The sequence below is a fragment of the Melozone crissalis genome, unplaced genomic scaffold (genome assembly GCF_028551555.1).
Source record: "Melozone crissalis strain CALT ecotype California unplaced genomic scaffold, PUWL_Pcris_2 ptg000111l_1, whole genome shotgun sequence".
NCBI lineage: Eukaryota > Metazoa > Chordata > Aves > Passeriformes > Passerellidae > Melozone > Melozone crissalis.
The window spans coordinates 10,035,527-10,061,752 of NW_026535888.1; the positions used below are offsets into that span (position 1 = coordinate 10,035,527).

Sequence of the window (26,226 nt, forward strand, 5' to 3'; positions counted from 1 at the left end):
GCAATTTTAGCTTTGCCAAGTTAGCTTTTTACATTGTTTTCCTTGTCTTTGAGAGATAAAATAGGTATCTACACCAGCTGTTAGTAAAGCTCTTGCAGACAGTGTTGTGAACAGCACTACGGACATTTCCATACAATATACAAACGCACAAAATACAGTACTTGGTTTTTCTGGCAGAAAAAAGGGGGTTCATGCCTGGTGAAGCAAAATGGGCTCAGATTTTAGGCTCAAAATACAGTATATTGGCAAACAGCAGATTTGGTGAGAATGAGGAGAGAAGCTACTTAGACCAACCAGGTTTTCATGTGAGAGCAGGTGGAGGTCGGGAGGGCTGGGATCACAGCAATGCCCATACAAACAGCTGCAGTAAATATACTATGAACCAGTGCAAATAAAAACAGTCAAAAATGCAGTTCACGAGTTTACAAAGTGCAAAACTCCCCAGTCCCCTCGTTGAATAAATGCTCGTCTCTGACATCTTAAACATTGGTTTTAAAGTGGAATGAAAGAGTCCCATTGGTTTGTTTCACATTTCGGTGATTTAACATGTTAGAACTATCCCAGCCCTCTTTATTTGCAAAGTGAAATGAAGTTACCAATAACTTAATTTTAAAAGGAAAGTCACTATCAAAGAGGAAAAAAGCCTAAAAACTTTTATTAATTCCAGACATTTTACTGATGTCAAATAGGTTTAACTAAGCATGTAAAAACTGAGATCTTAATACAAAACCCTTTCCATTTAATTCAAATATGCTCCACATTTCAAAGCCAAAAATAAGGCCAATTCCTTTGTTAAATCAAAAGACTGCAGCGACAAGTAAAGCTTGCAGAAATCTAGAAGCATTTTTTGTATTTTTTTTTGATTTAAAAAAGGAAAATTCAAGATTCCTTCTGACTATAAAACTTTCCTTTCAAAATTAAGGCTTTTACTTTGTCCTTTTAAAATCCTGGAGGTGTCCATTCTCCCACGGTCCGTGGTACGGACACTGCTTCAGTACAGCTCAATGGACACAGTTTTTCTTTAGAATGCTTATTGCACTAAAAGATAGCAAAACAAGTTGTCAGTTTCTTTTTTTAAAAATAAACATGATTACATTTCTAAAAAATAAAAGTTGATGTTGACCATATGTTCTGTAATAATTAAATTAAAGCATTATTATTACTCTAATAAATATAAAAGAAACAAAAGGAAGCTAAACTTCAAACACACATACATATGAATCACATTAAGGTGTGAGAGGCAGCAAGTAAAGTAGCAGGTTTCTTTTTTTTCCAAAAAGACCTTAGCTCTAAAGTTTCAGTTCTGGTGGTTATTGTATGTTATCCCAGAAATCCTGGGACATCAGATCTCACGTGAGGCTTCAACAGATTTGACTTGCCAGATAGGAAAAAATTGAAACTTTTGGACTAGGTAAAACAGCAGCTTTAGTAAATTCCCCCAGGGAGCAAGAAGAGTTGGGTCACTACTGCCTGCACATGAACCACGAGCTTCTTGGATTGCTTTTGAAAGGGAACTCTTGGAGCTGAGAACTCCAAAGCTGTGAGAAAAGACACAAAGGCAGCCGTTGGCTAAATTAGGTTCAAATTATTGGATTAGTGTGCAAAATATCTTCCCCCCCTCACTGTTACCTAGCTAGTACTGCACATTCCAATGCACTTGGATATGTTCACATTCGAACGCTCGATGGCAATACTGACAGAAAGATTCCTCAATGCACGGGGGTTAAAAACTTATTTTCTTTTTTGCACACTTCCCTTCTCCAAACAATCACTGTGATTGTTTCTAAAAGGTGGTTTGTTTTTTTTTTTTTTTGTTTTAAATTACACAATAGATTTTAGTTTATTATTACTATCCTTTTTTTTTTTTTTTTTGCAACAATAGTTGTGCTGCCGAGCAACTTGAGGTAAAGGCAGAAGAGGGTTAAACTACGAGAAAATAAGAATTAAAAAAAAATGATGGCGCTGGCTTCCCACAGGAGCCTGCCCCAAAAAAGCAGTTGGCTGGTTTCATATTGCATAATAGTGCTGTGTTCCTGGATGAAGTAAACAATCTTCCTCGTGTCAATTTAAGGGTGAGCCTCTCGCCCCTGCACAGCGTCAGCTCCAGCACGATGGGAGGCACAGCCCCTAAACCAACCCCCTGGAAACATACATTGTATGTGGCTTAAGTTCTCAGTTCTCCTCTCCGTGAGTGTCTCCCGGGTCATTGACTTAAGCGAAGTACATCGTGCGTAAGGTGTCTTGGTGAATCTGTACAGCCTTCGCCAGGGCCTGCGGGTCTCGCCCGTTGCTCTGTCCTGACACGTGGCTCCCTTCAGCACTGCAGGGAACGAGGGAGAGACAGGCAGGGCTGTAAATTGTATTAATTTACAATCAAAAAGCTGCTTTTGTATCTCTTGGACAGAATCGCTGAGGTTGGAAATGACCTCGAAGGTCGAGTCCAACCTGTGAGCGATCCCAACCTCACCCAGCCCGGAGCACAGAGTGCCATGTTCAGTTGTCCTTGAGCACCTGCAAGAATGGGGACTCCACCACCACCCCAGGCAGCCCCTTCCAATGCCTGACCACCCTTTCCATGGAGAAATTCCTCCCCACATTGTTGTTCTAGAGCACCTGCAAAGATGGGCACTCCACCCCTTTCAATCCTGACCACCCTTTCCATGGAGAAATTCCTCCTGATGTGTTGTTGTTCTAGAGCACCTGCAAGGATGGGGACTCCACCCCTTCCAATGCCAGACCATCCTTTCCATGGAGAAATTCCTCCTGATGTTCAAGCTGACCCTCCCCAGGCACAGCATGAGGCTGTTTCCCCGTGACTTGTCCCTTGTTCCCTGGAAGCCAAACCAGCCCTGGTTGGACCCTCCTGTCAGGGAGTTATAGAGACTGAGAAGGTCCCACTTTTCTCCAGGCTGAGCCCCCAAAGAATTGACTCTCCAGACCCTTCACCAACACAGCACCAGTGACAGAACTGGACACTGAGAAATATCAACTCTCATATTCACCCAGCAACCCTGAGGCTTTTGACAAATCTCTTCACCATGGCTGCTCAGCTTGTTCATCTAAAAATAAGCCTTTTATAAATAAATTGATGGCTTGAAGGTTGTAAAATACTTCTGACGTACAGAGTTAGATAAGTGGAAGCACTTAAAATTTGGTTCATTCATGACTACTCTGATCCTAAAGCAAAAAAAATCAAATCAGTGGCTTGATTGCCTCAGACCACGTCAAATTCATAACAAGATACTTCAGTAACTGGATTCTTTTAATTTGAGTGTTATTCAGTAGAATCCACCAACCCACTCTGGTCTGATGTAGAGCAGCAGCTGCCAGGAGCGATGATCTTAACAAAAACTGAGCGCAAGACCAGCGGGACTCACCCACACACAGTCAGGTGCCTTTAGGCCTGACAGTGGATGAGAGCAGTGAGGACCAAACCCTGAGCGGAGCCTGTGACGTACCTGTCGTGTTCCTTGTCCACGAGGTGGTAGCGTGCTCTGAATGCCACCAGGTGAGCGTAGTAGGCGGGCGCGGGGATGGAGACGGAGCGGGTGCAGCGCACGTACGTGTGGCACAGCTGGTACGTCAGCAGCTGCAGCTCGTCTGCTGTGAAGCAATTGTCATCCCACAGCACGTGGTAGTGGGAGGGACGGCTGGTTCCCTGCAGAGATGGGCATGGACAGTCACTCCTCTGGGTTGCCATAAACAAGTCAGGTTTAACCTGTCCCTTTCTGGACATCAATCTAGTGTGAATGCCTACATAACAGCAGCCGAACAAGTTCATTATTAAGTCAGCCCTAAATGTATTTAAAGATGAGTAAGTCTCACATACACATGATTCTATTGCTCTATGTATTCTTGCTTGGATAAAACCCCTCAGAGATCAACATCTGCTCCCAACATGACTAAACCACAATTACAGCTCCTTTTACCTACCTTCAATTAAGCTGTTTCTCACAAAACATCCCAGAGAAACACCCGGTGCTTTTAAATCCTTCCATCTCAGTTTAAATCCTTCCACCTCAGTTCCTGAGCACCCTAACTGCAAGTATGAACACTAGAAACTCAACTTAAATCTTACAGTGCACCTGAATTGCATGAATAGTTGTGCTTTAGCCAAGCTACAAGTCTCTCCTTTTAAAACAAATAACCAAACAAAGAACCTCAATTTAGTTGAGGTTCTTTATGCCTTGCTATAATAAACACAATGAGCTGCAACTAAACCCAGCATTTCTGCTTCAAATGATATAAATCTTTTCTGCTTCTCCTTGATATAAATCTTTTTCCACAGGGCCAGAAAGCAGCTTGCTCAGACACAGTGTAAAGGTTGACAAAAAACTCATTGAAATGATTCAAAACTGGAAAAGAAGTCATGGCCAGCCAACCTAAACAAAACTGATGACAATATGGTCAGATGCACATGATAAAAATTTAAAGAGTAAATTTTTTTTTAACCTTTTAAGCAATAGCCTGACACAAGGCTATAATATTTTTTCAGAAATAATAATGTTAGAAAATAAAGTGACCTCTTAAAAACAAAACTTTAAAAATCACTACTTACCATCAGTGCAAATTTAAATGTGCAAATCATTTGTTAGGCAAATCATCCTCTAAGTCCCAGAATAATGTTTTATCTCAGATAAAACCGAGCTAAAAGAACATTTCCCTGCTAAGTAACTGCTTGTAAACAGCTGTCACAAAAAGAAAAACAACTTGTTCTGAATTCACATTTACAAAGCATCCATACCTGTATTCCAGCATGGCTACAGAGGTAAAAATCAAACTCGTAGGGGTGTGTGATGTCTGTATCCACAGTTGTCCCAGCTGGAATATTGCCACTGCGTCCAACCTAGAGAAGAGGTTTGGTAAGTGCAGCCTCAGCTGTTTATACAGCTCAACTGTAATGAAAAATACAAGTTTCTATTCACCACTGGCAAGGTTTCTGCACATCAAGTGCCACAGAACTCTTTGGAATGTGCCACTGCATCAGCCTTGGAGGTTTGACAAGGACACTGGATGGCTCTCCAGCACCTTACACAACACTGCACCTCCAGCACATCAGAACTTCCCAGCTCAGACTGAGGAGCTGCAGACATTTGTATTTAGAATTGTCAGCTTCAGTTTGGATTGATTAACTCAGAAAAAAGGTTCCACCATTCTGTACTTTCTATTACTGCTGGAGATTGGTCCTGAGTGGTCACATGGATTTTAGCTTTAATGTGATGTTGTGGGGGTTTTTAACAGACTTAAGGTCAATGATTTTTCAATTTGGGGCCTCATTTTATCAAATCAACACATCCCTGCATGAACACTTAACCAGATGGACAGAAGCCCACGCTAATATTTTCTCCAGCAGCCTAAAAGCTCCTCATGAAGCTTTCCCAAAAGGCTCCTCAGAGGGCAGTGATTACCCTTTCTGTTCTGTCAGCACAGAACAGCCGTGTATGATGTCTCTTCTGCACCACAATGTAGGTTATGCCAGGCTGGTAATCCTTCTCCAAACTGATGCAGGCTTCTCTAATGGCCAGCAGTTCATAATACAAAACCTACAAGCACAAGAACAGAGGGGATTAGGTTTTCCTTCCACTGTATTCTACACACAACTCGGTATAGTTAACAACTTTGGCACACAGCTGGTAATGTCAGAAAGTACTTAGAGAGATGTGATTTCCCAAATTTGAAGACTTCTCCTTCCCAGACAGAAAAAAAACTGCATCTCTTCTTACCCAACAAGATTAAGAAATTCTCTCCTCATTATTTTGTGTAAATGTAAGCAACTCAAACAGTACAAAACAACACCTACAGCTACTACAGAGTAGGAGAATCTTTCAAGAACCCACAACTGAACCAACCTGTCGGAACTGTCCCTCAGAGACCCCGTCCCTGTAGAAGATGATCCGGGTGGGCTTGAACCGTGTTGATTTGTAGAACTGGATGAGCAGCTCCCTGACCATGGAGGCCAGGTCCTGGATGATCTCCTGCCGGGGCCTCTGGACCCTCACCGTGGCACAGTACCGGCTGGGATGAGCATCCATGCTGCCTACAACCTGTGGGGAGATGCACCAGGCGAGCCTTCAAGCTCAAATCTATGCCAAAACAATCAAAAACAAAAAAGCCAAAAGGGGCAAGCACAAGTTGTTTGTGCTAAACAACAACCACAGTAACACTTTCAACAGGAACTTGTACTTGGTACAGGTTTAACACCTTTTGCCCCCACGCATCCTGAAATGCACCTGCAGAATTTGGCTTCTCTCTTAGGTGTATTTTATAATCCAGACAGACATTTTTCTGTGACGTTTTCTCACCTTCAACACTGAGAAAAACCTCAGCTTCCCTTAGTGACTCTAAACACAGATGCAGTTTCCTGCAATCAATGGCAACTAAAATACCAAGGGGACAAAGTAGGAGAGGACTGGCCAAGCCTCTAATCACCACCTTGAGTTCCTGGACTGTACTAACACAAAAGGTAAGAAATGTCAAAAACATTTCTGCCAAACCACGTCTTTAATGACACTTTTCTCCTTTGAAAAACAAAAATGTTACTAGCTAACTGTTGCAGTAAGGAAGAAAAATCATATAGAAAGGCCTCATAAAATCAGGCCTGCTCTGGCTGGCCTGTAATTTCTTCTAAGGCAGGCTAGCTATTTATGTGAATACAGAATGGCCTTTTTCCACCATGAAGAAAATGGAGCCCTGTGTGATTTATTCCCATAGCTAATGTCACCAAGCTGTGTTATTTCCTTGAGAATACTTCTGCAGAAATATATTATTTAACAACGCCATTTTACCTTGATTTAAAAATTAAAGAGCTAAGGAACCACTCTGAAGTACAAAGCAGTTTTTTTCTTCTAAATACATGATTTTTAATATCATTGGGAATGTGTACAAAGAACTGGCATAAGCCCTGAAAGATATTTGATACGGACAGAGCCCATGAGTTGCACTTACTATTCTAACATTTACCCACAATGAAAAAACACCATGTAAATTTAATAAAACTTACAGCAGCAATGGAAGGCTTCTTTCCATCTCCAGCTGGAGGGTGAGTGACATCAGCTCCCAAAAAGATCACTGGCTGCTGGAACACAGAAGGTCTTCAAAAAGAAAAAAGTGCTAAGTCACACTCGTAGCTGAAGAGCTGCCACAAGGTCATCGCTCACCGTGGGGGTTGTTTCTGTCTCAGCCTTATCAGGTACCCGGGCCAAGGCTCAACAATGGGATCTTTGTGCACAAGAGGTGAACTTGGAACCCTCCCCAGCAGAGCCCAAAACACACTGCAAACACACTGCCAGAACTGGGGCATGACTGTGGTGGGGAGCAGCCCCAGGGCTCCAGTGGAGCAGCACAGCTGGGGGATCGAGAGGCCCCATGTGAGCCTGGGGGTCCCCCAAGCCCCACTGAGCTACAGCACCAGTATACACACTGTTCTGCAGGACTTGAGCAGCAGCATGCTCTTATACTGCCTTTAAAATATTGTTCCTCACACAACTGTTCCTCATTTCAACTTTGATACTGATCAAACATTTGACAAGAACCTTGACTGAAGACCTACTGCACAGGCCAACCACCACTCTGAGCTACTAATTCCACATAATATTATCAAAAGAGTATTTTAATTTAAAACTTGGCCACATTTAAATTTTGGGTGCTAAGTAGCAAATGTAACCACATCTGTTAAAAGAAAAAAGAAAACCCAATGCAATCTTCAGAGTCTTACCGTTGATGAGGTACAAGGATGTTGTTGATTCCTCCTAGTTTAACATTAATCTTCAGGCACAGATTTGAGAGGGTCTGTGGAGATGTTTTAATGACGTTCTTGACCTGAACACACTGTGTGGCCATTCCCAACAGCGTGTCTCCCACGCGCTTCACCTCCGCTGGGAAGCAAACACAAGGAGACAACTTGAGTCCATTTGAGGTTATTGCTGCACTTTGATCTTAGATAAGTCACAATAATTCTAGTGTACATACTGTGCAGTAACTTCTAATTTATCTGAATACTCAGACCTGCTTCCAATTTATCTTCACACACAAAACAGTGGTGTCTAATACATAAAGGACGGTTCTGAGTAATTTTTAACATATGCTAGGCAGCAGATTTCTCCAAGTGATACCTGACTGAACAGGTAAAGACAGAGGTGTTCCCTTACCATACACAGGTGTCTTCCCTGGCAGGATGACAATGATGAGCTGCAGCCCTGAATAGGTGTTCTTGAGGTGTCGGAACATGGGCTCCACGCTGTCTGCACCCTGGGCGTACTTGCAGAAGCAAGGCTGGCCCTGGATGGGCATCCCGGCGTCCTTGGAGATCTTGCGCAGCTGGTCTGTGAAACCCCTGCAGAGGAGGAGATTTTTGGATTTTTGCAGTAGCAGCAGTACACAATAAGCAAAGTACAAAGGGGCAGAATCGTCAAAGGAGGATGATTCCAAATAGCTTTTAAAGCAACATTTTAAAAATGTTTGTTATGTGAAGGATGTACAGCTGTGAAACACCATAGGCCAGAATGGGCTAAAAAATAGTCTAGACAGTACTTTGTCTTGTAATATCACTGTATATAGTCCTTTCTGATACCTTGAACAAACATCCCACAGTGTAACCAGTACAGTGTTTTGATTGTAAGCAAACCAGCCCAGATTCCCACCCTAACATCTCACATTAAATCCAGGTAAAATGCTCATTGTAATCCTATATTCATGTTTCACTTCTTTAAGAGAACAGTCCAAAGCCTGAACCACAACATGCCTTACTTCAGAATTTCTTCTCTGCACTGTCTCTGTGTTGCAAAGCAAGCTATGGCCCACATCTTGATCTCCACCCCAGTGTGGAACTGTTTCCCTCTCATGTCCCACACGCCGTGGCTTGGTGTTGCCACGGTTCGATTCTGGGGAAACAAAAGCAACAGACACTCAAGTGACTAAAAAAAGAAGCAACCAGTGCTATTGGCAGTTTCAGGACAACAAAGAAGAGTTTATAATTCAAAGTCTGATCCCTGTAGAGTCAAAGTGTACAGGAATCACTCCTCAAAATGGAAAGCAGAGGAAAAGCCAAAGCCTCACCCGTCCTCCGTACTGCAGCATCGGGGCTGGGAGCACACGTCCTGTCACATGGGCCATCTCATCCCTCACTTTGAACTGGAACTCTTGGACAAATGGATCTGCATCATAATTTGCACTTCTCACCTAGGAGAGATTTACATGTTACAGAAATATCTGATTATAATCCACATAACAAACCATAGGCTAACAGGAACACTGCAGAAGTGTTCTTAAAACAATTTCATTGAAAAAGGCTCAGACTGGACTGCTCAACACTATCAACCCATCCCCAATGAAAACAATTACCACCACGAGATCTAATGGATGAGATGGTTTCTGTTCCTTTCATTACTCAAGTGCTCATTTTCAGTTTGTTCATTCAAAAGTATTTTTTTGAGCACTTCCTCACAGTAAATTAAATGTAGAGATGATAATGCAAGAGCCTGTACTATGAACTCATGCTATCATTGCATGTAATTTAAAATAAATCCTATGAAAAAAAGTAGTTAAAATCTGCTTAGTTAAGGGATGAAGAGAATGAAAAGAGTAGGAAGTTTTGCATGGATGTAATCCAGCCCAGTTTCCCATGGAGCTGGGATTGGGGCACTCACCAGTCTGCTGATCTCCTCCTGCCTGTCTGGGGCAGACCTGGCTGTAGCTTTTATCATGGTTGATGTCTGATTGTCTGTCAGCTTCTTTATGCACCTCTGGCCAGCCACGATGTTACACACCTGCAGGGGAAATCAGAAGCATTAATTCACAGCAGAAGCACTCAGATCACACCACACTGTACACACATGACACTATGCTGTCACTACAAACCCCAACATGTTTGAACTGCCTATTCTTTCTCATATTTCTACACTTCAAAGCACTTTAATTTCACTAAATTAAAGAGTAAACCATGTACTCTGTACATGTAAACCCATAAACACACTTGTATTGCAAAGAGCACAGATTTCTTAATGTTTTGTAAACTGACAGAACCCACCCAAGCCCAGCTGATCTATCAGAGTAAGGCTCTTACTTCTAAAGGCAGGTAGGTGTGTTTTTGTTCCTGTCCCACTTGCAGACAAGGAAGGTGAGGGTATTTCAGCTGGAGGTTGTATTTCTCTCTGAAATACTGTGCTACTGTCCTCTCCACAGTCTGACCATTTTCTAGCTGTAAAGGAAAGCTGAGAAGACAGACATTTCAGTAAAATATTATCTGTCAAATAGCATCATCCCAAAATGAATGAAATGTCAGGTCCTGTTACTCAGTGTGAAACCATCACACATTTCATGCTCTGACAGAAAGGCTCTTACGTTTGATGACTTGCAGGCCGCCTCGTTACGTTACACACACGGTACTTCCTCCTCATTGTCCCACAGTGAGTCACTTCTACCTTTAGACCTGCATAAAAGCATAAAAAAAAAACCTGATGCCATAGCTACACAAACATGTACACAGGAAACACCAGGTTTTAAATGCTAGAACATAACAGCTTTGGGGTCAGCATCAAATAGCACAAAGAAATTATTATTCGCCAAACATTTTTACTTTCATTGTAATTTGAGTTCTGACTAATCCTGGTGATTATCCTCACAAATCATGACGTAAAATATTTAATGTTCAATGGCTTCTGAATTTTATTTAAAAAGCATTGACTGAACTCGGACAGCAGTTTTCATCATATCCTCCTGTTCTCATTTTTTATCTTGTACATCTCTCCAACCTATCAGTTCCAATGTAATTGAAATTAAAAGGACAAAACCAGGTTTCTACTTTATCATCTTCCCCCCAGCTTTGCGTCCACATTCATCCTGTAATTTTCTTTAATTTCACTGACCAAGTTTAATTTTACATGTTGAGAATCTCGTCTCAAAGCACCCAGCCCACACACCAGAACCTCTCCAGACTTATCTCTGCCCACGATAATCATGACAGTGGCAGCTCCAGGAGGCTCTGGGGGCTGTTGCTGTGACTGTGCACACACTGTGCTGCTCACACAGAGCAGCCTCAACATCTGCTGGGAGCACTGAGCTTATCACACAAGGGCTGCACAGCATCTACACACTGCTGTCCTTCCCCAGCTCCACAGGACAGGAAGCAGCTAAAAACAAAGCCTGGGTACTCAAAGGATTCACCTCCAGTAGTAAAGTCTAATTTTAGTGAAGTCTAGCACCACAGGCCTTTGAGAGAGCAACTGGATGGCTCATCCTGTTGAGGTTTGTGTGGATTGTGGACCACTGACTGAACACCACCCAGAATCAGGTCCCCAGGTACCAGACACCAGACTGTGTTCAGTTTACAGGGGACACAGACATCACAAAGAAGCACTGACTGTGCCTCCTTGCTCCCTGACAACGCTAATTGCATCAAGAACATCAGTATTACTCAGAGGACAGCACAGTAAAAATAAACCACCACTGCTCTGACACGGCATTAAGAGAAAATAGAGAAAAGAAACCATGGGGCACTGTGACCACAGACAAGGGCTGATGAACACAGAGATATCTGGAACCCATTCCCTGCTCTGTCATTACTCTGCTGTGACACTAGCAAGGCAGTGCCCTCCCCCAGTGCTGCTCACACACAGCCAGCTCTAATGCAGGGCTTGTTTTGCTGTACATGGTCACGTCCTGGCTGGAGCTCTCAGACCCTACAGCAGCAAAGATGAGTCTGAGAGCAAAGGGAGAACTTTCAATATTTTCTGACTATGGCAACAGAGCCTCTGAAGCATCTGAGATCAAGCAGAGGCAGTTTCTCAACCTCCAGTTACCTGCCCTACAGAATTAAGGCAGACAGGCAGATGTAAAAGGGGGCATGTTAGGACTAGAACAAAATAATTCCTGTCTTTTTTCAGTCATGGCTCTTCTGTGAGCACATCCCTTTATGATTACAGTTCAAATTTACTTTTTAGCTGCCCAGTATTTCAGTAGAGTCTAATCTTGCATCAAGTGTTTAAGAGCTGAGCTCCTCCAAGGCTTTTCTCTCTGCAAATTACACTGGAATGAAGGATATGGGAAAATACAAACCCAAGTAGCATATATGGAGAGAAACCACTCAAACCAGCAGCTTATGCAATTCCTTTGGAATGGAATTTGGCCTTCAGCTGCAAGTGGTACTTATTTTTCCACAAGGCAATCAGTTATTAGAATTCACTCTAACAACACTCTTTCAAAGAATCAATGTTAGCCTTAAAATCAATGTTCACTTTGCCACAGCACTGAAACAACAGGAGCCCACACACAATGCCAGGTGGCCTCAGGGACCCTGGGTTAGGAGAGGTTGGCACCAGCCACTTACCTCTGCCCAGGCAATGAACAACGTGCTCCCTCTTTTCCCTCTAAGCCACTGGGAATGTTTTTCAGCTCCCATTTCTGCAGAGCTGCATTGTTTGTCTCAGGATTAGAGCTACACACATGGATACTGCAATTCTCTTGGCAGCTCCAGGCCCTTCTGAGCCATGTTAAACAGGCTTCCAGTTAAAACAATTCCCTTAGAATTAACTTTAGTGTGTTACCTGGAACAAAGCCAACCCATTTCTACTCACCCTTTATCTCTTTGGTGAATTTTACCCGATGAGAATCAGTCAGAGGTCTTGGTTGTTCATCAATATTATGAATGTCAAGGACTTCACACATGAACTGAATTACAGGTTGTGCTTTGTAGAAGGCAGTGGCAGAAACTGCAAAGAGCAAAATATGAAGTGTAAAAAAAACCCCAGTCAAGGTATTGTGAAGCAGTTCATACATCAATATTTCTTAGAATTCCACATAAACCTCAGGTACATTTAGAAACAGAACAGTGAGTTCTGCAAGAGTAAAATATCAAAAAGCCAGCAGAAAGTCTACAGTGACACATCTCTCTCCAGTACACTCATCCTGCTACTACCTGGAATTTCAGGGGTTTAAAAGGGTTTTTCCCCCAGAGAACATTTATTTCTAGAAAGCTGCAACACCCCAGAGAGACATTCTCTTTTACCTCTGTATGAAGCTGCAGAGACAGGATTAATATCCCTCTACCACAGACTTTTGAATATTAAAAGCTAACATAATTCAACATGCAATGTAATTTTGTCAGTTACACAATCTGCTCAATTACTGAAACAATATCTGGTGCAGACATGAGCTCTATTTTGACTATGCACAAATTGTATTGGTGCAGGGAGAGTGGAACCCTTGATCTACTCAAATCTTACCCTCCCCACATGCTAACAACACAATCACTTTAAGGAACAATATACTGGTTTTAAGCAGGACAGCTGACTTATTATAAATCATAAATTATCTTCCTGACAAAGTTATAAGCAACTGAAACAACACCTTTGTCAGGAAGGGCGAGGTGGGACAAGACAGAGCTCAGACACAAACTGTTCCACACATTTAAAGCTTTAAATGTCAACAACAGAAGAGAAATACTCAACAAGCATTTATCAGTTTTCCAGATCTCATGTACCAAACCTGCCACACATCTGTGCTCACACAACCCAACATTCTTCAGTCATGTGTCACTGGAGCAGCCTACCAGCCTCACATGAGGCATCAACCAACACCTCCAGATGCCTGAGACTGCTCCAGATTTCTGAGTGACCCCAAATCCTCACTCTCCCCACCCTGGCAGTGTGTGGGTTGTCTCCCACAGCAACACTTTCATGGAGAACCTCATCCACCCAAACTGAAAAACCTCCAGTGATGGGATTTGAAGACAATTTCACAGCCTCAAATGAGGAAACAGAACAACAGCTCTGTGAATCAGCACTTACAAAGGGCTTCAAATTTCTCATTCACAGGAAGGACTGAAAAACTTCTACTCCAAGAGTTACTACTACACTTGCTAATGCTGGTAAGAAAAACTTGCCTCACAAAGTAACAGCACAGTACATTGTCAACTGGTGTAAATTCATCATTTTCTACCTGAACTGCAGTTCTCTCAGTACCTTGCATATAGATAACAGCACTGGTTCTTTTTGGGACAGGTTGAGATTTTTACATTCATTTTTTTAAAGCACAGCTGCTGTTAGAAAGGCAACTTTACAAGAACAAAGTGTGTGACTTCAGTCACACGAGAATCACCCACAATTTACGTCAACCAGAACACATGGACTTGCAAATTTTCAGCAAGACAGCTCAACATCTGCAATATTTTATTATGCTCCAAGCACAACCTGACTTGGAGTGCTCAATGTAAAGCAAGACAATTTACCTTGGGTTTATAAAGCATTTCAAAGACAGTGAGAACTGAATGCAAATCAGAGAAAACCTCAGGCAGCACCTGCATCTCCACCACTGACACTTTTCAATGAGGGTTTAACAACTAAATAGAGTTGAGTGCTCACAGGACGAGGGAGTCTGACACAGGCACCAGTTGATCTCAGATCCATTCATCTGGGACTCAATACAGTGCTGCAGAGCTTATCCTTTTGCATAAGAAAGCCTATTCCAATCAGCCCTATTCAGAGAAGTGTTTGGGGTATGTTTTACAGAGTTTTCTTGGAACTACTGAGCACCACTCACTGTGTACAGCTGCACAGAGACACAGTGCAGGCAACCTGCCTCTGTCACTGGGGATGCACCAAAACTGAAATTAAGCAGGAAAACAAGCCCAGTGCAATTCTTTCTTATATAGAGATATTGGATTTTATATGGCAGCTAAATTTCTGCTCAAACATTGACATCATGCAAGGAAAACAGACTAGAATTTCTAGGTAGCCTTTGCCATACATGTCTGGTCTGAATCTCAGCCCTGAATCCCCACTTACCATCGATGTTGAGCATCATTTTCCACATGGCAGGTCGGACAGACTGATGGAAGCCAAACCAGACCTCCCTGCCCCCTCCCAGGGGGTGGTCATAGCCTTCTGGAGCTGAGAAGAAGGAGCGGCCCACAGGGGTGTACCTGGTGAAACAGGTGGCCACACATTTATGTTCTTGCTTTCCAAACCCCAAATTCATGTAACAAAGATTGTAACACACAGCATTATTATTGTTTGGCATTTTGTGCACCAGCAATCTGTGCCAAGAAGCAAGTATAAACAAAATACCCTGAATGCTTCTGTTCCCGTTGCAGTGCTTTTAAATTTAGACAAAAAACATTTACTACTTTTAGCAATGCACAAACCACTTTCAGTTTTTACAACAAATCAAGAACTAAGTTAACTTACCCCTCCTGATCTTCTGCTTCAAGACAGTGGAACCTCCACCACAGCAGATTCTGTACAACAGCCTTGTCTATACTGGCCTGACCCTTAAATACCATTTTTCCTAATTAATAGGGAACTTTTGAATACAAGATACATTGAGAGAAGCAAAAACTATGGGGGGAAACAAAGAGCTAGATGAAATGATGTTTCTCTCACAGGTAGAAAGCAGCTGCTCCTGAGCCTCCACACCTCCTGTTTTGTAATGCACAGGCATTGGTACAGAGGGTAACATCTTCAGATCAGGGGAAGCTGAGGAACATTGGATTCCACAAAACCACAGGGCACTTTTTTGGTTGTCAGCTACACGCAGTGAAACCTATCAGAGCTATCAGTGAAACCTATCAGAAATCTGCTCAGAGCAAAGCCACTGTGCTGCCTAAAGCCAACCAACTTCAAAAGTAACTTTCATTAACCAAATCAAGCAAAATTAGCCTTCTCTACACTTCAGGGTTCTGAGATAAAACAACAAATATGAGACTTTGTTAGGACAGATCCTGGTCCCAGCCATGTATTTCAGACATGAGAAGCATGCACTGGTGACAGTGTACCAATGGATTAAAGAGGCTGCTTTGCACAGGCACTGCCCTCACTTGGCTCAAGCTGAGCAGAACCAGGACAGCAGTGCTGCAGCCCACTGGAACCTCTCAGCATTTCTCTGAAGGCCTGTTATAAATGCCTGATGTTTCTTGAGCTTTTCCAACACACACATCACCTGCTCTGCCTACAGAAACACTTGTACAGGACTAACTGTAAGCTCCCTGTTCAGGTCACCAGCTGTGCTGCAGAGGGGAATGAACAGTTTCTCTTTTCACCTGTGAAGAAATGGGGATGAAGGTCTCCCAGTGGGGATACTTCAGGTAAAGACAGACTGCAGGAAGACAGTGAACCTACTTCATGGAGGGGAGGTGTCGTAGCACCACATCGACAGCATGAACAGGGTTAGTGCTGATAGGTTTGTCTAGTTCCAGAGGCTCAGGCAAGGTTCTTCCTGTCAAAACTTCATGCAGCAAGTGCCAGCTCACCCGAGAAACAAACTTTATTGACACTTTGAAGGGACGATCTTTTCCACCTTCTCCGGGTAGTGTCACATCCAAATCCACCTGGGCAGGGGAGAAAAGAAAGAAATAAAAAGCAGCTTTTTTTATCTGGCAGCCTTAAGATTCCACTCCTTCCCATAACTGGGCCAGAGACTCAAAAACTCAGATATTGAAGACACAGCATGTTTAATGAAAGTACATTATCAAATGCACAAAGTGAAGAGAACTGGGCCCTGACCAAGCAGAAGAAGATAGAATAAATTTTTGTCACCCCAAATCACAAAGCAATACATAAAGAAAAACTCTGGCTTGTTTTTTCAATTCATCATAAGATCATGTGTTACAGTCTGTAAAATGAAATGTTTTAATAGATTTTGCTGTAGAAAGCAGCTACTAAATTATACAGGAAGTTCTGGATGCGACTATTACATGAACATTTACACACACTGGAATTTTCAGGAAATATATCAGAAGGACCCAGTTTCAGTACAGATACTGTAAGATACATCCAGCTTTTCTGAAATCAGCAATATTTAGAGTTGGGTTTTTTCCTTTCCTATGAAGCTGCTATTAATATAACATGTTCCCAGTTATCTTACCCCAGTAGTGGCCACAGGAAGTGGATTGGCTGTATAGAGGCTTCTTTTCCCATCATAAACTGGTCTACGGTCCCCAAATATTGTCACTTTAAAATGCTGCACCATAGAGTCCACCACGTCCCTGGAAAAGGGGATATTTGCATTAAAGATGTTTCTGAAGAAGGATCAGACACAAGCTGGCTCCCACTCCCAGGTGTTTTGCTGAAGTAGTTGCAATAAACAATACTTGAGTGAATTATAAACACCCACTGCTGTTCCAAAAGGTGCTTCAGACACTTTAACTAAATAAACACTACAGAATAAAATCAGAATCAATGTAAATGCTCAAATACTGAGGAATATTGGTACTGAAATAATTTCAGAAACTCCTAGAAATTACCAAGGCCTCGGTATCATCTTTATGATGGAAAACAAGAACACTGTTACCTTGGAAAAAACCCACAAAGTGGTACTGTGAAAAAACAGCACAAACCCCATGTGGAAGCTCAGCCAGTTCACTGTGCTGTCTGCAGCAATGTTTATCTGCTCCTCCATGAGATTTTGAATTCTGCCTACACTGGTTATAAACATGAGATGCCCTAACAAAACAGGCTTGGCTTTAAGTCCTCAATAACCTGAGTTTCTACAAAATCATGCAGAAGTCTGATCCAATTTGCACACAATTATAGATTTGCCTCCCTCGCTTTATTATAAATTGATGGCATTAAAGATTAACCTGACACAAGCACTGAAATTACACTTGAAAAACCATGATGAAACTTTCAGCTTATACAAAAATGCTTCTTGATGCAAGCAGTAGATAAAACTTTAGGAACACAGTGGACTTTTGGAACACCTCCAAGTGTAACAGGCCTTTGGGATGTGAATTCTTTGGGAGGTCTTGGTGTTTCACAGAATGGAAACATTTTCCTTTCAGCACATGCAAAGCAGCCTTCCTGCACAGCAGCAGCTTCCAGGCACCACGTCCTGGCCAGGCAATATTAACCCAAAGTACTTCAGCAAGATGATAAATATTGACTTCCTCTTCAAGCTGAATGAGCAGCAGCACTTTCACCTCCCAGCTGGGAGGTGGGGAAAAGGAAAGAAAATCTCCCTTTCATAGATCCTGATGCTATTCAACATTCCCATTGGTATAATACAATTTACATTTTACAAATGTATCTTCTCACCTGTTCACCCTCCGAGGACACTTATCTGGTTTGATGTCCACCTCATAGAGGTAGACATCAATCTTTGGGATTTCAACTTGGAAGCAGTTGGCCAGCAGTTTAATGGGCTTGCCCATGGTGCCATAGCCGGGACGTCTGGGCACCATGAGCAGGGGCTGTGCCCCCACGGGTCCTGCAAAGGAAAAATCCCACAGATTAGGAGAAAAGCACAACAAAAAATCCCCTGAACCAACTCCCAGGAGAACCAGGTGGGCACCAGAGGCAGCACACTCGAGGAAAGGAAATCAGCTGCCTCCAACAGCATGGAGTTCCAAACAAATACTTTCCCATTATTAATCCTTAATCCTCCTCCTACATCTAGACTGTTCTCTTACTCATGAGCTTCAGTGATCAGCATGAATAAAATCAGGAGGTTTTGTTTAGATTTCCTAAAAAAACCCAATCAAAAATCCAAAACAAAAAGAAAAAAAGAAAAAAAAAAAAAACCAAACCAAAACTCAAAACCCCTTAAACAAAAACAACCCCAAAATATAACACAGAAAGTTTTACAAGTCTTTTCTGAACACTCTGGTAATAACCAAGTGGTTGCAGAGTACAAAAATACAGAAGTAACTCTCTGGACTGATGCACAGGATTTGAGATAAACTCTTCATTTCAGTGCTCATATCAGCTTAGTCTTGGAAGACAGATTATTCTTGAACTTTGCAGGCTGAAAATGGATGAAGAGTAAGACCATTACCTCCCATCTAACTGCCCCCATAAAGCCAATTTGCCAGAAGAGTAAAGACTCAGATTAAGACAGGATTGTAAAACTCTTGATTACTTGTAGGCTAGAGAAGAATACCCAGAACTGCTCAGAGAAACATCTAAATCTGCAACGAGATGGGTATTTTGAAAATAGCTGAAATAAAAAGTCGCTAAAATACCTGCCCAGATTTGTTCCATTCTCATCTGTTTAATTTGCTTTGCATCATTTGGGTGAGAACCCTCCACTCAAGATTTGCATTACTCATGCCTTACAAACCAAACAGGGTAGTAAACATAGCCCATTTCCCAGAATTTCTGCTGGTATTTCCACTTCAAAGCACCTCTTTTCAGTTAAGAAACAACAACAAACCCAAAATGCTTGGTAGCCTGAGTTTTAAGAAGTTACTCGTGGTACAAATGTCCTGATTTTCAGAGCATTTGAGCGAGGTAGTGCAAAGTTCTCCCCTCTCCTCCCACTCGGTGACGCAGGCAGCGATTCCAGCCCACTCATTTTCATAGCAGAGTTAAAATGTCAAGTGCTGGGAAAAATGTTTTTTATTTGCCTTTTGATTAATCTCCACAATTTCTGTAAAAATCCCCTGTATTATCTTGAAGGAAATAGTCACGTCCTGAGAACAGGTGAACATCAAAGCCAAGTTCCTCTGTAACATTTGTCTGGCTCTACCCAGAAAACTACTGAAAAATTCTGAGTGGGGCTGGCTTGGAGCCACAAGATAAAACAAAACAGAAAGCAAGAAGCATCATTTAAAACCCGCTCACAGACTCTGCTTATGCAAAACTTGTTCCAAGCATCTGCTCTCTTCAACTTTTCCTTCATTTTAATACTCTCACGTGAGTAAAAGCAGCCCTAGAATTTACTCCAGCTACATTTGCAGAATAAAAGCATAAGCAAAAAAGTTACTACTAAACATTTGAGTGGCATAAACAAGTCAACAGTTTGTTTTAATATTCTGAAGACATACACACCACAGTTTATATTTAGTTCCTATCTGGGGGAGAGAGTAACAAAACTGCTGAAATAAAGATAACATTAAAAAGGTTCTTTTAGTCTGGTCAGCCTTGTGTGTCTCAGTCAGCCTGGAAGAAGTTAGAAACTCAGATTTTGGCAAATAGGAGTTAAGTGACCAATAAATGAATCAGAATTGCAGGTCTACACATTGTTCAGGTGCAATTTAAAAAAACTGAGCTATTTTGCTATTATTGCGTGAATCATGCTCCCTTGAACAAATGAACTTAAAAACATGAGCACGCCAGCACTGCCCAAACACAAGGGCACCCACTGAGAAGACCCTGCTTTGAAGAGATCCTGACTTGCCAGATTCTGTTGTGAAAGTCTTGTGTCAGTGGCCTCAGAGCTGTGACTCAAAGCCCAATAAAACACAAATAAGCAGAGCGACGCTCTGGGGATGGCTCTGCCGCCGATCTATCGGTGACTCACCCAACCTCATGCCTAAGTCCTGTGTCAAACCCATGGAAATAAACACACAAACCAAAAATATTCAAAGTGCTATTATTCTACTGAGTACAGGATGCCCGAGTGGCAGAGCCTTTCCTTCAAGTCCTTTAACCTTTGCAAAAACAAAGTGGGTCAAGGCTGAAAAACTTTTCTCAAAGCAGCAGCACTGTGAGGCCTCCTCCACAGGGGATGGAGCAGCTCCTCAGTGCTTCCAGAGAGTTCTGCCCACAAATGTGAGAGGAGAAATTTCTTTGTGTTAAAGAAACCAATACTCTGCCATTGCAGCACGAGGTACATACATACCATAGAATCATGGAATGGTTTGGGTTGGAGGCACCTTAAAGATCATCTCATTTCCATGCCCTGCTATGGGCAGGGACACCTTCCACTGTCCCAGCTTGCTCCAAGCCCTGTCCAACCTGGCCTTGGACACTTCCAGGGATGGGGCAGCCACAGCAGCTCTGGGCACCCTGTGCCAGGGCCTCTCCACCCTCACAGGGAAGAATTTTTTCCCAATATCCCATCTAAGCCTGCCCTCTGGAGTGGGAAGCCATCCCCCCCATCACTCCAGGCCTTGTAAATTGTCTCCCTTCTCCATTTTTCTTGTAGGCTCCCTTCAGATATATGCCCAGGATGTTCCTAAAATTCCAAGTAAAACCCCCACACCAAGTCTGTTCAGCAGAGCTCAATTCATAAATCCAGCTCAGCAAAGCTCCCAGCACTAAAACTCAACTGATTTTCAACAGCAAACAATGAACACACAAACAGGAACTAAAAGTGGTGTCTCAGACAGATTCTTGGAAGGCTTTTGTGCAGCAAGGCAGCACGTCTCAGGATCATGGAATGGTTTGGAAGGGATCACAAAGCCCCCCCAGCTGCACTGTGCAAGTCCCTCTAACAGCTCCAACGAGCTCTGAGTGAGAATCTTTTCTTGCATGCAAGGATCGATGTTCCAATGGAGCTCAGCCACAGGCAGAAGGGACGGCGATTCCTCACAGCCCAGGCAGCACACGGACAGGCCTGGCCTGCATCCAAAGCCTGGCTGCACCTACCTAGCAACCAGAGAAGCCCTGTCGGAATAAAGCCTGAGCACAACGAGCAGGAGCTCAGAAACCTGCAAATGCTTCCAACACACCACTGTACAAAAAGCTGCAGCTTCTGGCACGAGCAGCGTTTTTACAGAAGGAAGAAAAAACCCTGAGCTCCAGCAGGATGCTAATAGGAAATGCAGATTTCCTTACAGAAAGGGCCATCCCCACCAAGCTTCCAAAAAGAAATTATCCTCTTTCACACTGTGGCTTCAGCATATAAAGCCAAACTCTAATAAAAGAGATAACTTAGTAGTTTTATTTTTGTTTATACAGATCTAAATCTAACTGGATGGGTGCTGGAACAGCCCAAAACACAACAGCAAGGCCTGAGCAGGTAAATACAACTTAGTCTGGCTCAGGAACACGGGGCAGATTTGTGGAACCGATCCCAGCCTGAGGCTGGAGCTGCACTGGAGAGAGCTACAGCTCTCACAAGGAGGGGGAAAAATAAAAGAACCCCTTTCACAGGGCCCCTGGCCTCTACTCAGAGGCCCAGCCTGTGGAGCTCTAAGAAAATTTTATCACTAACAAAAAATAACCTAATTCTGGATTAAAAAAATACATAGAGAAGATCTGATTCAAATGTCGGTTTCAATGATCGAGCGCCGTCTGCCAGAAATCATGAATTGCCTCATTTCTGTCACTCGGCCTTGCTGGGTGGCATTACATTATTTATGAGTAATGCAATCCATGTTTTCTAAACATTCCTCCTTGCAATTTAGGGTTTGGTTTTTTTCAAGGTTTCGGATCCTAAGTCATGTTCAAACTCATCAAAAGCCAAGGTTTTGATGCTGCGCTCTGTGACTGCCAACTGCACAAGCAAATATTGGTGTGGTAACTCATTCTGCCCCAATGGACTTACAGAAAACACACTGGAGTGTTTGGGGAGAATTTAAAAGACAATCAATGCTTCTGAACCATTAAAAAAATGTAAATACAAAAAGCTTTAAGCCCAAAAATGCACATAGTGAAGTTAATACCCAATTGCTCTGGGAGAAGAGAATGTGCCAGCCCACACAAACCCTGCAAGACTTTTCCCTGGAAGGTATTTCCACAGACCAAAATCTGGAGGTAAAAATTAGCTCAAGAAATACTCTTGGACACCTTCACCCCTGAGGAAGCAAAGCTCTGAGGATGAAACAATTTGTAATGTTCATACTGTGAGTCAAACAACTTCCACAGCAACTCCAGAGGAAATCTGCCACTGTATCTTACAGTAGAATAACTTTTGAAGGCAACTATGAATCACCCCCTTCCCTGCTCTACCACACCCACAAAAACGGGACTTTTAATGGGCCTCCCAAAGCACTGCTCTGAATCACAGAGAAAAGCCACTTCTCAGGATTTTCTGTGCCCAAAGTTTGTATGGAAAATAAACAGAACATTAAGGATGCCTGCAATGCCTCATTAAAACTGAAATTAAAAAACCCAACCCAACACAAGTTAACACAAAAAGCTGTGAGCTTTGCAAGGACAGCGTAGGACATGGAAATGAAGACAATGGCACTGACACAACTTGGTTACACCACGGAACATCCCCTGTTGGTTGAACCTCCCTGCCTTTTGGAATTTTACTGAACATTCTCCGGGTGGAAGTGCAATGCCTGAGCTGTGCTGAGAGCAGCTTTTCCTTCACTTCACTTTCCCCACTGAACATTTTATTGCTGTTCCTCAGTTTGGTTTCACCGCAACCCACACCACCTTCACATCCCGCTCCTGCTTTCAGTGATGTTCAAACTCCATGGACCAGGAGAGCCACAATACTCACCAGATTCCTCAGCCTAAGCCTCTCACACAAACAGGACATCACCCACAGCACTGCTTCATTCCAGATGTCCCAGCACACACTTCCACACTTTACTCCAGGGACACTCACACCTCAATCTTTGTTCCCCTCTCTGCTTGTTTTATCCCATGTTTTCCCTTCAGGCACAGAAAACAAAGCACATCTCAGTGTATTTCTCTCTTTCATGACAGAGCTTTAATCTTCATTTGCTCCACCAAGGATGGTTTGTGTCCTCCTGCTCCAACACCCCAAAACTTGGAACATAAACACTGCACAGAACACTTCCCCAGGCACAGGAAGAACCATTCCTTGTTCTGGACACTGCCTCAGCCCACAAGGAACACTCTGCAGCAGCTTTGCTAAAATCCAACACATTGCAGTCTAACAACAGGAAAATTTACCCCAAAGGCAAACTAAACCATTTACAGATTCCTCTTGCAAATCTGTTTATCAGGAGACAACTACAATTGCACTACATTATAATTAAAATTCATTTAACGCCGTGTAAGAGAGCATCACATGAATTCCACCAGGTTGTTAAAATCCTGCACCTTAAAACGTTCTCAACCCATCACAACCTCAAGCCAGGCAACAGCTGAGGTAGGGAACTGGCTGCATTTTTCCAGCCAAATGCATCACTGTCCTTAAATCTCCAAGTATGTTAGAAAAGGATCTCCATATGGAGATGGGAAGGCACGTTTTGTGTTGACACCTTCAGTCTCAGTCTGGTATTTTCACCACCTGTGGTACCTATTCAAGTGACAGACATGGAACTCCAGGTGGCTTTGGACATTCCCTTTTCCATCGAGGTACAGCCAGGGAATTGCTGATTAAACACTGCCCAAACCCTGAATCCTCCTTCATTCTTCTGCCAGATTTGGAATAAGTTATCTTGAAAAACTGAATCAGAACTTCCTTCTCCAACCCCCAAAATCCATTTAAACCACAAAGTTGATAAAATACTGAGCACGTGCTTTCCCGGCAAAACGATCAAACGGCCAAAATGTGAAGATTTTCACAGAATTACAGAATTATTTGGGTTGGAAAACACCTTATAGCCCATCCCATGGGCAGGGACACCTTTCACTACCCCAGGTTGCTCCAAGCTCTGTCCAATCTTGCCCTGGGCACTGCCAGGGATGGGGCATCACAGTTTCTCCGTGCAATAACCCATTTGTGATGATTATTGTGAAGCAGCACACCCAAAGGCACAGGAATTAGCCCCAAAACTCAGCGGTGCAGACCCACAGGAGCCAAACACCCGGTGTGAGCCCGGCAGGAGCTGCTCGAGGGAGCGCTGCCCGGTCCCGCCGCGCTCTGCGGCTCCGTCCCTCGGGCACCGGCACGGCGCGGGTTACGCAAGCCGGGCACCCCGGTTATGAAATACCGACAATTCCTCCTCCACCTCCGGCACGGCGAGCAGGGCACGGAGCGCCTCGGCCCCGGCTCTGCCCGGTACCGGGGCCCTGCCCGCGGGGCTCGGCTCCTCCCGCCCGATCCCGCTCGGCATGGGCTCGGCCCGGCCGCTGCCCCGCGGCACCGGGGCGGGCACCGGGACTAGTGGGGGATGGCGCGGGGGGCCCGTTCTCCGAGCCCGCCAGGCCCCGCCGGGCCCGCGCTCACCTGCGCTGCCGATTTCCATTCATGGAGCTGGGGCGCAGCCGCTCGGGGCTGCGGCGGCCGGCGCGGGGCTTCGCTAGGCGGCGGTTCCTCCGCCGCGCTCCCGGCTGGGCCGCTCCCGGTGCCGCTGCCGCTCCCCGCGGCGCTCCCGGCCCCTCACGCGGCGGCGGAGGCGGAAGTGGCGTGGCCGCCCCGCAGCCCCGGCTCGCGCGGCCGCTCCCGCCCCGCCGCGCGCGCGCCCCGCACGCCGGAAATCCCGCCCGCGCTTCCCCTGCCCCCGCGCGCGCCCCGGCCTTTCCGGGGGAAGGGGAAGCGGCGCCGGAAGCGGGCGGGGCGCGAGCCGGCGCGGTTGTCATGGCAACAGCGCGGGGTTGGGCGGGGAGAGGCGGGAAAGGCGGCGGGAGCCTGAGGGGCCCTGAGGGCCGGGGCAGCGCGGGGGGAGCCCCGCAGGCACCGACCGCTGCCCCGGAGCGGGAGTGGCGTGCCGGGACACCGCTAAAGCACACATGAGCCCAGCGGGAGCACCGAGGGGTTGTTCCCCGCCCCGCGGTGTTGTGGTGTTTCAGTACAACGCGTTATGTCTGCGGCGTTTTCTCCCCGCCGCAGCAGCTGCCTGTGCGGCGGCTTCGAGGGCTTCCAGCCCGCTCCCCAAGGAACTCAGCTGGTGTCTCCTTGATCCTCACTAAAGCCGCCCGAAGGAGCCCCGCGCCCTGGCCCCGGGGATGCCCACGGGCACGGCACACGGGCACGGGTGGGAGCGGCCACACGGCCCGCTCGCTGTGCCCGCTCCGGGCGGCGGGACCCGGGACACGCGGAACGAGCCCGGCTGGGAAAGCCAGAGGGTGCTCGGGCCCTGAACGGCCCCCCGGGGATGGACACGGCCCCGACCCTGCCAGAGCTCCAGGACAGAGCTCTCCGCACAGGGTGGGGTTGTTGGGGTGTCTGTGCAGCACCAGGCATTGCGCTGGATGATCCTTGTGGATCCCATCCAATTTAAGGATATTCCATGATTCATGATTTGATGATTCACTGTATCAACATAAATTTAGAGCTTATGCTTGCCCTAATTTTTTGAGACTTTTTAGCAATGTTCAGTACCGCTGTGTTAGGGATATTTTACACAAACTGGCACCAAATAAGCAGAGGGGAGAAAGGGACAAATGGCATGTGGGGAAGAGATTAGAATGTGCCAGATGCAACAGGCTCACTGCTGGGTCAGGCAGTGACACCTTTATTTCCTCTGCCCTCAACAGATTTTTTTTTTGCAAAAACAGTATGTTGGGACTTTTCCGAGTGGGTTTGAACCTGCTACTCATTGTGAAGAAACAATGTCATTTTTTGTGGTACTGAGAGGGCCCTTCCCCTGGGAAACAACTGGGAATGTACCAAAGAACTGGAATTTGAGGCCAACGGAAGTTAAAGATCCATAATCCAAATGTCAGGGTCATTATTAAGAATTACCATCCTGAAAATTCCCAGCTG

The 26,226-nt window shown here is 44.5% G+C and overlaps 1 protein-coding gene across 2 annotated transcripts; it reads right to left on the reverse strand.

The window, feature by feature from the left end:
* On the reverse strand, positions 1-24,830 carry AGO3 (argonaute RISC catalytic component 3). 2 transcript variants are annotated; one of them, XM_054292616.1, is made up of 19 exons: positions 24,748-24,830; positions 18,024-18,195; positions 16,855-16,975; positions 16,110-16,318; positions 14,778-14,914; positions 12,570-12,704; positions 10,339-10,426; positions 10,061-10,208; positions 9,645-9,764; positions 9,055-9,177; positions 8,746-8,879; positions 8,148-8,332; positions 7,715-7,874; positions 7,001-7,091; positions 5,850-6,044; positions 5,409-5,543; positions 4,745-4,846; positions 3,459-3,658; positions 1-2,320 (listed from the first exon to the last, which is right to left on the reverse strand). In XM_054292616.1, exons 1-19 carry the CDS (start codon positions 24,764-24,766, stop codon positions 2,212-2,214), a joined length of 2,583 nt encoding a protein of 860 aa, XP_054148591.1. In that variant the 5' UTR covers positions 24,767-24,830; the 3' UTR covers positions 1-2,211. The 2 variants fall into 2 exon arrangements, with proteins under 2 accessions (XP_054148591.1, XP_054148590.1); XM_054292615.1 differs by having other exon boundaries at positions 1-2,350.
* Positions 24,831-26,226: the final 1,396 nt, after the last annotated feature.

Bases quoted from the DNA above. Each gene is read 5' to 3' on its own strand.
- AGO3 (XM_054292615.1), bottom strand. The intron at 7,092-7,714 runs GTAAGACTCTGA...TTCTTTTTGAAG, and splicing joins ATCCTTGTACCTCATCAACG to ACCTTCTGTGTTCCAGCAGC. The intron at 2,351-3,458 runs GTACGTCACAGG...TACAATTTACAG, and splicing joins GTGGACAAGGAACACGACAG to CCCTGCCTGTCTCTCCCTCG.